Source organism: Zootoca vivipara, chromosome 5 (assembly GCF_963506605.1).
Source record: "Zootoca vivipara chromosome 5, rZooViv1.1, whole genome shotgun sequence".
In the NCBI taxonomy this organism is placed as follows: domain Eukaryota; kingdom Metazoa; phylum Chordata; class Lepidosauria; order Squamata; family Lacertidae; genus Zootoca; species Zootoca vivipara.
In genome coordinates, this window is record NC_083280.1 from 39,233,487 (window position 1) to 39,247,025 (window position 13,539).

Genomic DNA, 13,539 nt, shown 5'->3' on the forward strand with positions numbered 1-13,539 from the left:
TGATGGCGAAGCTTGACTGAGCGGAACCCAGGGCTGGGGAAAGAAAAAGGAGGCACGGTGCGGAGTCCCCGAAGAAGAAGAGAGACGCAGTGCAGCTTCTCAGCCCGGAGGAGAAACCTTCCCTCCTCCGCAGCTCGCTTTAAAGCAGCGAAGCTGGGCAGGAGCCGGGCTGCTCGTTCCTCCCCGCCCCTTTGCTGCTTCCCCCAACTGCGGCTCCTGTGCCTGCGCTTGCGAGAGGCAGCAGCAGGACAGGAGCCTTTTCGGGCTTGCAAGAGCAGGCAGAGGAGCCCAGGGGGTGCCCAGGAAGGTGGTGGGAAAAAGCGGCACTGCGCCTTTAAGAGGCTCTGAACGGAGCTCCTGGCTCGCCCCGCCTGCCTCCGCTTGGCTGCTTCCGCTCGCTCGGCTGCTTCAGTCGGCTCCTCAGCCCCAGAGCCGAGTCCAAAAGGCAGCTCCACTGACTTTTCTCCTCCTGGCTCCGCAGCCCTGGGCAGCAACTGACAAAGGAGACCTGCCTAATCTGCCCTAGGACCCCAAAATATCAATCTCCCGCTTTTTGTGTGTTTTTTCATCCTGGTGTTTATCTCATTCATCTCTTAAGGCAGCTGGGTCTCCCCCCTCTCTCAGTGCCAGGCTAAGAGCTCAGTTACTTTGCAGTTAGTTCAACGGGAATCAGGTAGGGCTGCCCATGAAACGTGGCTAAAGCCATTTGTCTCTTCCAATGTTTTTTATGATGATGAAATTAAGTTTTAAACTTTCAGATACAAAGTTCCCCCTTCCCCTCTCCAGACGCCAAAGACCAGTACAGTTATAGTTTTTTGCCATCTGTTTTTAGAGCAATACTGTATTATAAAGAATTAATGGTGTCACTTTGGACTGCTTTGAATGAATGTGGCAGCATCTCCCTCCCTGACCCCACACCCCCAGTCTTCGCTCAGTGAAGGCAGCATCTCCCTCCTTGACCCCACACCCGAGGGAGAGGTGTGCCCGTGGGGGGCTGAGCCGCCTCTTAACAACTCTGGAAAATGGAGTCTCTGTCCCTCCGGACTCTCTCTCTCTGCTGCCCACCCTGAGAGAAACATGGGGTGGGGTGGGGCGCAGCAGGGGTCCTTGCGCCAAAAAAAAAAAAAATAGTCCGGCCCAGCACAGGGTCTGGGGGCGGTGGACCGGCCCCCGGCTGAAAAAGTTTGGGGACCCCTGGAATATAATGTATGTAAAAATTCTCGTACTTTAATAAAAATTAAAAAAGAAAAAAGAAAACCACTGCAAAACAACAAAACAAAACCTGATTGCCAGATTTGCAACAAGGCTTTCCTAAACATCTGTAATTCTTTTCATAGACTACTCCAACCTGAAACACATTGCTGCTGCTTATGGCAAAATGTAGCCATTTAAGTTTTTACACTTATATTAGAGAAAACTTGTATGTAACATTACTCATCAGCTCCAAATGAGAGTGAGAAAGCCAGTTCCAGAAAGCATCAATTGGTGAATTAATCTAGGAAGAAAGCATGAGAGAAAATTAGCATAAGAAAGCAGACCCTGGAAGAACATCAAAGGAGGGATATCTGCTTGATATTTACACTGTGAAATTGCTTCGGCCTTTTGGATCAGTATAAAACCGTAAAATTAAATACGCTTTCAATTTTTCTGGTTGTTTTTTTTTAACCATCTAAGCCTAGTACTATGATAGCCCAAAATATTTCAAAAGAATGGTTTTCTCAAGCATACTTGGGAAGAGAGAAAGTGACATTTCCTAAGCAATGGAGCCTAGACTTTGCAGCAACTCAGCATTCACAGTTCTACCGAGAAATTTGACAACACAAGCCTCTTTTATCTGCATAAACCCAGAAGATGCTCCTTCTGGGATGAGTAATATCAGTGACAAAATCTAAATTGGAGCAGTGGCAAAAATCCAATCTGAGATTGCTTACCTTCTTGTGCAAGGATAATTTTAAACTATATAAATGGTATTGCCTATATGCCGCTGAGTAGAGCTAAATACCTGCTTCCTCATCATCATCATCTTCTTCTTCCCCATCTTCTGCTTCCTCTCCTTCAATGGCAGTACTCACTTCTTTAGGAATCGCTTCATCCTGGATCTGGTATCAAAGCATATGAGGGTGTTGGCTGCAGACTATTTTAGAAAAACTACATTTTAATGAAGACTAGTGTTACATAATAGACAATGGTTATTTTTAGTAATAGGGTTTTAATGTTTCGTTGGTGGTGTGTTTTGTCCATTTTTCCAAAATGTGATCTATTAGTATTTTACAATTTTTATGTCCGGGGCTGGTTTTTATTGGCAAATGGTTATAATTCGATGGATAATGAATGTGTTGTTGAATTCATGAATACTAAGGAGCTGAGGGAAGAAGCGGCACATGCTCTCACTGTTAGTAGAGGATGCCCAGAGGAAGAGAGGCATAACATTCTCCACAGGTGCCAGAGATTCCTGCAGCCTCTGAAACCCATAACATTTATGCATACAGAGCCATCTGTGCCATAACCCAGATGATCAGCAGTGACTTGGACACATACTCAGAGGGGGAGGGGTCCCTGTGGAACACCTTCCCATCAGATGCCAAGTCCCTAAGAAATGGAACTCTGAACTCAATATCCTTGAGCTAGGACTCTCAGGGAGTAGAGTCCCAGTGGTGGACCCCACCAGGGAATCAAAACCTTCCCCCCTCCCCTGCTCAACACCAAAAGGCAAAACACTTGACAAAAGAGGATCGAGTGCCAGGCTCCGGGCCATAGGGTCACTCAGAATCTCCATTCTCCAGCAAGTGGAAACTGGGCATCTATTTGAAGGACAAATAGCGGACACGGAGCAATGGATTCAAGCTACAAGAAAGAAGATTCCACCTAAACATTAGGAAGAACTTCCTGACAGTAAGAGCTGTTCGGCAGTGGAATTTGCTGCCAGGGAGTGTGGTGGAGTCTCCTTCTTTGGAGGTCTTTAAGCGGAGGCTTGATAGCCATCTGTCAGGAATGCTTTGATGGTGTTTCCTGCTTGGCATGGGGTTGGACTGGATGGCCCTTGTGGTCTCTTCCAACTCTATGATTCTATGATTCTATTACATGACTACTCTCACTTTCTTTATTCAGTTTCTTGCCCTTCAAGTAGACACACACTAGGCAACATTAAAACTGAGATAATAATGGAAGCAGAGTTATGTCCCAGTCATGGTTCACTATCTGTAGAATTCTACATAGAATTTGGAAACAAGGACCTAGGAACATCAGCTGATAACAACATCTGATGGGCCAGCTAAGAGGCAGAAAACATTAGGAGAAACCTCTTAACAGCACAAACAGTTCAACAATAGTCAACCTTGAGGAGTGGTGGTCTCTCCCTTGTTAGAGGTGTTCAAGCAGAGGGTAGACAGCCACTTGCAGAGGAGGCTTTGCTCTGGGTTTCTTGCATTAAGCAGGGCTTAAAGCTAGATGGCCCACAACCCCCCTGCCCACAACTCTAATCAAAGATGCAACTTAAAAGAAATTTAAATGAAATCGAAGAGGTTAGATTACCACCACTCTATCTGCTCCATGATCCAAGACCTTCTTTTCTGCCTCTAGCTGCTCCTGAATTGTTTTCTGTAGCAATGGTGCATTTGCTCCTCTTACAACTGCTACCAACTCTCCCCCCTGACAGAAAATAGAAAACAATTGCCAATATAGTTCACAAACGTAATTTGCGTCGACACAAGCATTAATATCACCAATGGCGGAGTCTGGGTTTTCTTTTCCTGCCAACAAATGCTATGCTGCTATAAAGACAGCAAAAAATACTTTAGATTTTAAGCATGGACTGATTTCCAACCTCTCCTGTTGTTAGTTGAAGACCCAGAATCACAGAACAAGAGGAAGGAGAGGATTGATGCATGGGATGCCTCACAGGTAGGGTTGCAAGGCCAAACCATTTCATTGGTTTGATTAATAAACAGAACCTTGTTTTAATTGGCTAGAAAGTGGTTCCAAGTAATGAGGCAGATTAGAAAGAATAATTATTTTTCCTATAAACACTTATAAAAACTGAAGAAGTCATGCACTATCATAAAAGAGGTATTCCCCTTATCTCTGCAATGTCAAAAAAAACAAAAAAACAAAGAGGAGATGCTTCTTCCTTCAGAAACAATGGTTTTAGGCACATGCAAATGTATGCAAATTTAATTCTTTAATTGGTTGGAAAACTCATAAGATTGATTTCGGCTGCAATCCTAAACCCACTTACCTAGCAGTAAGCCTCACTGAAATCAGTGGGACTTATTTCTGAGTAGGCATGTATATTATTGCGCCATAAAATAATTTACCCAGAGATAATTTATTGCCCCCAATCCATTAAAGTCAAGTTATTTTACTTCCACACTACTTGGGGTAAATGTTTTAGCTGATTTATCCTATTCATTTGCAGTACTAGCTGTTCTATAGGAAGCAAGCATTCCTTCCATTTCCAGTGCTTAGGCTGCGAGTGGCATTGCTTATATAACCAAAGGAACAACACTCCCACACAGGAAGGAGACTTGAGAAACGTTTGCAGAAGTACAATAACTATTTTGGGGGGAATCCTGCAGAGTGGGCCAATTGTGATAATTGGCCATGGAATGCTGTCCGACTGAGGAGTGATAAGAACACTGGGATGAGGAAGAGGAATGGAGTAGTTGTAATCTTGAACGGGGAACACTCCACACCACAAATTGTTTTGCAGGTCCTATGTGTTCCCTCAACTTCCCAGGAGCTACATACTCTGGGCAATGTTCTTCTGATATAGTTTCTTGTGCATAGCAGCCACCTAGCAGAGCAGTACCACAAGACCAACCTGTCTCTAAGGGTTCGTCCACACTTCTGCATTGTAGGCAAGGAGAGAAGTTTTGCTTTGCCGCACTCTTTAGCAATGAATCAGAAGGAATGGCAAACTGCAGAAAACCTGGTTGCTATTTGTACCAACAAATGGAGGCGTGGATAATTGCTAAGTGTGCTAATATCTCTTGAAGGCTTTCCCCACTTAACCCTAAGATGCCTAATTTATTCAGACATTACTAATTACATTCTTAATATTTATAGCATCCTAATCTCTGTCTTGTTTAATCTTATGGTTAATTTATATAAACTACATAAGTTACAACTACAGTACTGTGGAAAGTATTTTAGGTTACTGTATGCATAGAGAATGAGGGGAAATACAAACTAGGGTAATATCTGAAATATAAAAATACAATTCCCAGCAATAACATTTATCTCCAGCTGCCAGCAAGTTCAAATTCATTGATACGAGCAAAAACACATGTTTAATACATAAAAGTTAATACACACCAGAGCATAGTGGAACAAGTTTAAAGTCAAACAGGTTTCAAATGTACCAACTTACAGCATAAAATAGAAACGTAGGTTCACATTTTCCACGATATTTCTCTAGGGCATCAACTGAATCTACTTCAGCCTAAATAAGAAGTAAATAAGCAAACAACTTACTGAAAGCATTTATGTTGTGAACCGCCCTGAGATCTGTGGAAGAAGGGCGGTATACAAATTTAATAAGTAAAATAACAACAACAACAACAACACACCATCATCATCATCATCATCATCAAGCAAATGTTCACAATTACAGAAGCATCCTTGGGGTAGGCCAGAAAAACATCTAGAGCAGGATTGCTCTAGAACCTGGTGCTTCCCAGTTATTGCTGGACTGCAACACACACACCATCCCTTACCATTTGTCACACTGACAGGAATGATAGGAGCTGGAGTCCAACAATATCTGGAGGACCCTGGGTTCCCTATACCTGACTGGATAAACACCTCTTAAGATACACACTTGGCTCTGACCCCATAGCCCTGTGATTTCTCTGGCCTCTGCAAACAGCTACAGCAGAGAATCTTGTACTGTATATCTGTTTGGGAAGGCTTCCCCAGCCAAATGAGAACCTTGGAAGATCAGGGCTTGAGGAGGGGACAGGGTTAAAGTTGCATCCCCATATCCCTGCTCTACCCATGCTCCCTCTTCAAGCAATAATTAATGCCTAAAGACTTCTGTTATGACAATGGATTTCAGAGATCTCTAACCACAATGTTTCCTAATTAGCCAGAGGAGAGGAGAAGAGCTCACAGGAAGGGGAGGCTGTGTTTTGTGAAGGAGAGGGTGGAGTACCTCCATCCACTGCCAGCTTTGCCCCCACCATTGTGGTCTTGCTTTGCCAACTGCTGGATCTGCTACACCTGGAAGATTAGGCACAAGGAAATGCAACCCCAGGACTGCTCCCTACTTGGGAACAGTGTATAGAATTGCAGCTTTATTTAGCCCACTGAAGCAAGATGAATTGCCTGTTTTATCTGCATGCCTCATAGGCATTTATCTTTGCCAACTATTCTTGGTGGATCCCTCCAGATGATTCTCCCACCATCCCTGAACACTGGCTATGCTAATGAGGGTTGATGTTGATGGGAGTTGGTGTCTGACAATGTCTGGAAGCCACCACGTTCGCTACCCCTACTATATAAATTTGAAGGCATCTCTTACCACAGCAAAACGAAGGAGGTCGTCACCAAATTCATTCCTGATTTTCCTGAAGAGGTTCACTACTGCTTTACATGGTCCACACCAGCCTTGATAAACATCTACCACTACAAAGAGATTAAGCTAACTTAGCAAATCATGGCATCTCAGAACCTACAAAGTTTAATTCAGCACATGCAAATGAAATTAGTTAATTATCACTACTTGTGTGTCCCTGATCACTAGCCATGCTAGCTGGGGGTGATGAGAGTTGTAGTCCAAAACATTTGGAAGAAACAGGTTTGGGTGAAAGGTGGTACACCAACAACAGGAACACTCATTCCTTTTCTAACCTGCCCTATAAACACTGTCAGTATTTCTATCTCTCTCTCAATATATAAAATAAATGTAAGACTGTCATCATGCATCCCCCCATTGGAGGATCTGTGATGCCTTATTACAGTCCTGGATTTGCATGAAGTCAAAGTTGGGGAGAGGAACAAGAAAGAAGGAAAGTTGCACAAAAACAACAACAACAGTTGCTGTGGCATGGGATCTAGAAGGAAAGGACACTGAAAACAGAAAGTAGTATTCAGAAGGAAAGTGTCTGGGTTTTTGAAGTGTGAGAAGGGAGAAATCGCAGAGATGAATACTACACAGAAGTTAACATCAAAAAGCTAACACAACAGAACCTTACCAAACTCCCTTCTTGCTGTACTAAAAACTTGTTTTAAACCACCACTTTTTTCTCCGTGTTGCCTCCACTTGCTGTACTCAATCAAACCTCTGCCATTTTTTTAAAGTCACAATCTTCCTCCCACTGTCACCCTCTGCTTGCTCTACTCAAACATCTGTTGTTTAAAATCACTTTTCCTTTCATAGTTCTTCTCTTCTTGCTGTATACAAACTTCCCCCTCTTACTTTATTCAGCTGCTTTGTGTTTGAGAGATAAAGGGTTCAGAGGCCTGAAATATTCCATACCGGTAGTACTTTCACATAATGTAGGTCTAAATCCTAGTATTATATGCCATTTTCTGTGTGTAGTGATTTAAAACAGAACCATCCATCAACTGAACTGAACCTTCTCAAGTGAAGTCAAGCTACGGTAACTGACAGGTTTGCTCACCTTAAAGATACAGTAACATACAGCATCACGGGCTGTGCATGGAAAGGGGGCTGCGGATTAGGAGGGAGGAGGCGGCATAAAAATGAGGATGGTCTGTTTGCAAAGGACAGTGCAAATGGGAGAAAAGGGATAATAATGGGATATATGGACAAAAGGGAGACTGCAGAATAAGACAGGAGGAGACATGGAAGCGGGGGTTATTGGGGGAAAGAGGAGGAAGGGAGAGAAAAAGTGGTGAAGGTGAAAATGGGGGCTGCAAAAAAAGGAAGGAGTAGGAGCAATGGGAATAGGATTGCAGATGAAAGCAGGGACAAGAAAGAACCTGAAGAACAGGAGGGAATGGTGACTTCATAGTTGTGTGGAGGGTGAAAAGGATGCTTAGTAGTCACAGTGTATGGGAGGAAGAAGATACAAGAGGCTACCATGGGGTGCAAGGGGGTTGCACAAGAGAATGGTGGCGTGCGTATGAGTGGTAAGCTGAAAAGAAGGGTGCAAAGTGGGACTGTAGAATAGAACAGAAGGGGCTTCAGAAATGGGGTTGGGAAGGTGCAAAACAAGCTTAGTAGCTGCAAGAGGTGAAAAGAGAAGTTCTGAGGGATTAATGGGGGAAGGGCAGAGGGTTGGTGAGCAAAGGCCACAGTATACTAGTATTTATGAACAGCAGCAGAGAGCTATGCCATATTTACAGCCAAGGTCTTACCAATCAAACCTTTGGAACCCAGCATTTCTTCCCAGAGTTCCTGATTATTAACAACCATCTGTGTGTAAATGAAATATAACTGAGAAAGCTTTCAATAAAGCAGAATAGCCTTTAAGAGCTACCTGAAATGAGATTTGGTAAATTAGCAAGGGAGCAACTAAGATTTTTGTGTCAGAAAGTCAAAGTCACAAGTCAGTTTCATGAAAATACTTTCTTTAGGCAAAATATAGAGAGAGGAAAATAAAAGACAGTACAATGCTCAAACGAGGCACATAAGATGGTGCAATTTGTTTGTGCATTTGTTTTCTGTTGCTGCAGAAAGGAGGACTCAAATTACAAGTAAGTGATTTTGGCTAAATATTAGGAAAAACATCCAATAGTACAGTAAAACTTTAGGAAGTGGTGACCTCTCAATTATAGGTTTCTAAGCAGAAGCTAGATGACTACTTATCAAGGATGCTGTAACATGGGATTTCGTGTTTCACTTGTGGTTTGGTTAGTGTAAGGAACTAGCAGGACAATGGGGAGGAGCATGGGCGTACCCAGGATCAAAACTACGGGGGGGCAAGGGGAGGGGCCAAGGCACGGAAGGGGAGGGGCCACAAAGTGGGCGGGAACGGCGAACACGCGCTCCGCCGGGCTGTGCCCCTCCCTAGAAGCAGGGCTGGTGGGCGGAGGCGGAGCCCAGCCCAGTGGAGCGCAAGTTCAGCGTTCCCGCCCGCCGCGCCGCACTCTCTGGTTCCCCGCCGCGCTTGGCCTTGCCAGAGGGTGCGACGGGGAGCTGGAGGGAGGGCGCAGCGCGGCGGGCGGGAACGGCGAACTCGCGCTCCGCCGGGCTGTGCCCCTCCCTAGAAGCAGGGCTGGTGGGCGGAGGCGGAGCCCAGCCCGGCGGAGCGCGAGTTCGGCGTTCCCGCCCACCGCGCCGCGCTCCCTGGTTCCCCGCCGCGCTTGGCCTTGCCTGAGGGTGCGCCGGGGAGCTGGAGGGAGGGTGTGGCGCGGCGGGAATGGCGAACTCGCGCTCCGCCGGGCTGTGCTCCGCCTCTGCCCACCAGCCCTGCTTCTAGAGTAGGGCAGCTGCCCTAACTTGCCCTGTGGTGGGTACGCCCTTGGGGAGGAGGAAGAGGATCCTGACGAGGGGTGTGGCAAGCAGGGGATGGCGAGGGGATGGGGGGTCAGTGCACAGGAACCAGAAGAGCTGGACCCATCACCAGACCCGGGGGGGGTCCCTTTCTCCAGGAACATGGCAGGCTCTGAAGCATAGGGAGCAGTGGGTGGAGCACTCTGGGAGGCTGAGGCAGGCAAGGGCCCACAACCCAGCTCCCTAGCTTGCCATGTGGGGCTCACTACCCTCTGGGAGGAGGTGTTTCCTCAGCTGGAATAGGCTTGGAGCAGCTGAGGGTCACATGACTGAAGCCCAGATGCTGCAATCAGCATGCAAAGTATAAAAGGGGCAGCAGAGCTAGGGGGCTGTGTCTGCTCATGTTGTTGGACCTCAGCTTGGATGCTTCAGGACCTCTGAAGGATGGTGCCTTCGGTTTGGACTTTGGACACGTGGACTGACGACTTTGTATACTGACTTGCCGCCAGGTAGGCCAGGAGTTCTGGATAGTTAGATGACTTCTGAAGTCTTTCCCAACTCTATGAATCTAATTTTAAGATAGTATTATGCCACCAACACATGGTCCCCATGTGCATATTAACATTTTGGTAAATGGAAGTCTGCTTGTAAGACATGAATGCTGTAGATCTATTTAAACTCTCATTTTGACTCAAGAAAATTACCATTTTATAGTTCAAATGGGGGCAAATAAATACAGTAAATGAACAAAAGTACAATGATTCACAAAATGTTTAGGGGTATGCATACCCCCCCCCGAAAAAAGCACTGTTTAAACCCATTAGTGAATAAGTCTCACTGGACTGAGTGGGACTTACCTCTGAAAAGAAACATGCATAGAATCTCATTGCGTGATTGAAGGCATCCCAGGAAGTAATTCTCAAGCAACTCATTTCAGAGTAAATATGTTCTTGCTTTTGTTGTATAGCCCAGCATATCAGACCTCAAAACATTTAATTAACAGATGGCTGCACTTTATTTTTGGCAAAGCACTTTGAGGTCAGCCTATAAGTAGCTGACTTAGAGCCACATGGGAGCCGTTCCAGTGAAATCAATATGTCTACTCTAATGTAGGTAGTTAACAGGATTGAAATAATAATCAATTTCTTCTTCTGGCCACTTGATGGCAGGATTTATAGAGATTATATTCCATACGGAGCAATTTATAATAAAGGAATTGCAAACCCATTCCCATCTTTTCTTATATGGTTTTTTAATCATGCTTTATGAATGAAAGATGGGATATGTATTAGTATGCATATATTCATGTTATTACGTCCAAAGTGCCACTGAGATCATACATGCTTGTCTCCAGACACCAGATGACTAAACTACACCAGTATGTTTCAGTTATAGGGTAGTGTCTAACTGCGCTCAAGATGCAAACTCATTCCTTTTTCTGGCAACCAGCTTCATACTACCAGTATAATCATAGCTGCCAAGTTTTCGCTTTTCTCGCGAGGAAGCCTATTCAGCATAAGGGAAAATCCCTGTAAAAAAGGGTTAACTTGGCAGCTATGGTATAATTTGTATTCAAATGGAAGTCTGCAAATTATCTAAGATACTTTCTCACACAGCCTAGAGGAGAAGGAATGACACTGGGGACCACTTGTAAATAAATATGCATCATAACAACTTTATGATAAAAGATTCATGAAACATAGAATATTAATCCATGCATTTCCAACAAAGTATTTGTTGTGCAGGCTGGACAGATCACATCACTTGTGATATTATTTCCTCAGGCAGCCCCTCAGAGGCAACATTACAGGTTGACATTATTGGGCACATACTGATGCTTACATTCTTGCAGGGCTGCCCTTTGCTGGCACTCAGAGCTTCCTGTTCATGCTGCTTCTCCTTTCTGCCTACCCATCCACCTGTTCTCTCTGAGCATTCAAGCAGTTGACAACAGAGGTCATGGAGCAGCAACTTCCATTTACTTTGAGATCTCCTTCTGGATATTTTTGTAGATTGGGCCCAGAGGAAGCAGGCAAACGAATGGGCAGTAGCAAGGAGGAGGGCGTTATATTATATTCCAAGAGGTGCCTCTCCTAATTGCATCTCACAAACCCTAGAACTGGTATCGCATCCCTTCCAAATGTAAATAAGCACATTCCCTTGGCCAACCTGATCCTCATTAAAACCTAGGATAAAAATGAAAACACACATGCATGTATATTTGGACTAATACTGTGTTTTGATACCAATGCTAGTTTTTGTTGTTGTTGACTTTGGAGACATCCAAATCAACATAGCCAATCTGAAAGGACAATTTATCTTTTTTATCCTAGGTCTTAATGAAGATAGAGTTAACAGTAAATCTGAAGAAGTGTGTCTGAAAAAGTGTGCATGCACATAAAAGCTTATACCCAGCGCAAACGTAGTTGGTCTCTAAGGTGCTACTGGACAATTTTTTAATTTATTTCGACTTTGCCAGACCAACACTGCTACCTACTTGAATCTAAAGTTAACAGAGAAGCTGTGCTTACAAATGAAGGGCTAAACCTGGTTTAGTGTCTTTCTTAGAATGATATTTGATTTGTATTTTAATTTGTATTTGAAGATTTAAAAATTGAGTCTGCTCCAATTATCATACAGCTCACCCTTCAGTCTTTGGTTCTTATTTTACCCCATTCTGATCAATATAACATCCTGTGTCAGTGACTAGTCCCTGGAAAAGTGCACTGTAGGGATTAGTTTAAATCAGCTCTTACATTTCCTTTCTGATTCATCAAATGATGAAAGCAATTGCATTACTGCTTGTTGTTGCCCTGGGAGACTGGTAAATCCATTTAGAACTACTGCTTTCTATTTTAAGTCTATGCCATTGTAGGAAGGTTTCTCTGGCAGAATACAATGCCACATTGCACCTGAACCACCCTCTCTTCCAAACAAGCCAGAAATACCAAACTCTTACAGAATGAAATGCCACATTTGAAACATTAAGCTCACTTACTGACCTGCAAAGCTAATTCTTTCTTCCTGCTGGTCATTGTGCTGTCAAAACAAAAACGCCAAAACATCAGGTCACTACATAACACTACTGCCCAGCCTGGAGGATCATCATCAAGGCACTTGGCTAATTAAATATAATTTAGGGCTATGAAGCACCAACTATGGCTTTTGCAGCACATGCTTACTTAGAAGTAAGTCTGCATTGTGTCCAATGGGATTTACTCCCTAGTAAAAAGTGTTTAGGATTGCAGGCAGCCTTAGTCACTTCCCGGCAGCACTGCCCTGGTAACTTGTGATGTCATTTCTAATCATTAGGACCGCCACATTTGCAGCCATTCTAATGCATTACGATTACTCAGGGATGAGTCTCACTTGAAAACTCTCCAGTAGCACCTTAAAGACCAACTAAGTTTTTATTTTGGTATGAGCTATCGTGTGCATGCACACTTCTTCAGATAGGTATCTGAAGAAGGTATCTGAAGAAGTGTGCATGCACACGATAGCTCATACCAAAATAAAAACTTAGTTGGTCTTTAAGGTGCTACTGAAGGAATTTTTTTATTTTACTTCGATCCAGACCAACACGGCTACCTACCTGTAACTTGAAAACTCTCGTTTCCTGATCTTGAAACTCCGAAGGGACTCTATTGCCCCAAGAACTGCAAGGGCTTGGTAGGCAGACGGTACCTGATTAGAGGAATTCGGCGATGGCTCCTACGCACCACCGCAGCAGCAGCAGCGTCCCTCGTTTCCACAGCGACACGACCAGCCAATGGGAGATAGCCCTGTCCAGTGGCACACCCGCCCGCCGTCGCCTCCCTGACCGATTTTACTCCTGGCCCTTCCTGTGCAGGCAGATGAGTTAGTCCTCCTCCTTGCAAAAACTGCCAAGCCTGCCAGGGAGCTTATACGGGAGGATGAACTGAGGAAGAATTGATCTGACAGTTGAGCTGCACCCCTAGGGAAGTGAGGCTTGGCAAATAAAATATCGGCTTTTACATGAAATGCCTACTTTCCAAGACGGCAGCATAGCTGCCAAGTTTTCCCTTTTCTCGCGAGGAAGCCTATTCAGCATAAGGGAAAATCCCTTAAAAAAAGGGATAACTTGGCAGCTATGGACGGCAGTGCTGATAAGGGAGCCT

At 44.4% G+C, this 13,539-nt stretch overlaps 1 protein-coding gene across 1 annotated transcript; it reads right to left on the reverse strand.

Annotated features, from left to right (window-relative positions):
• Window positions 1-12: 12 nt before the first annotated feature.
• On the reverse strand, window positions 13-13,140 carry NME9 (NME/NM23 family member 9). Its single transcript, XM_035133550.2, has 8 exons — window positions 13,085-13,140; window positions 12,403-12,439; window positions 8,323-8,380; window positions 6,521-6,624; window positions 5,369-5,440; window positions 3,532-3,648; window positions 2,003-2,099; window positions 13-1,495 (listed from the first exon to the last, which is right to left on the reverse strand). Exons 2-8 carry the CDS (start codon window positions 12,433-12,435, stop codon window positions 1,491-1,493), a joined length of 486 nt encoding a protein of 161 aa, XP_034989441.2. The 5' UTR covers window positions 12,436-12,439; window positions 13,085-13,140; the 3' UTR covers window positions 13-1,490.
• Between the last annotated feature and the right edge of the window lie 399 nt (window positions 13,141-13,539).

Coding starts and splice junctions, on each gene's coding strand:
- NME9 (XM_035133550.2), bottom strand. CDS start 12,435: ATGACCAGCAGGAAGAAAGAATTAGCTTTGCAG. Junction 8,381..12,402: donor AGAAAGAATTAGCTTTGCAG/GTCAGTAAGTGA, acceptor ATTTACACACAG/ATGGTTGTTAATAATCAGGA. Junction 3,649..5,368: donor CTACGTTTCTATTTTATGCT/GTAAGTTGGTAC, acceptor ATTTTCTGTCAG/GGGGGAGAGTTGGTAGCAGT.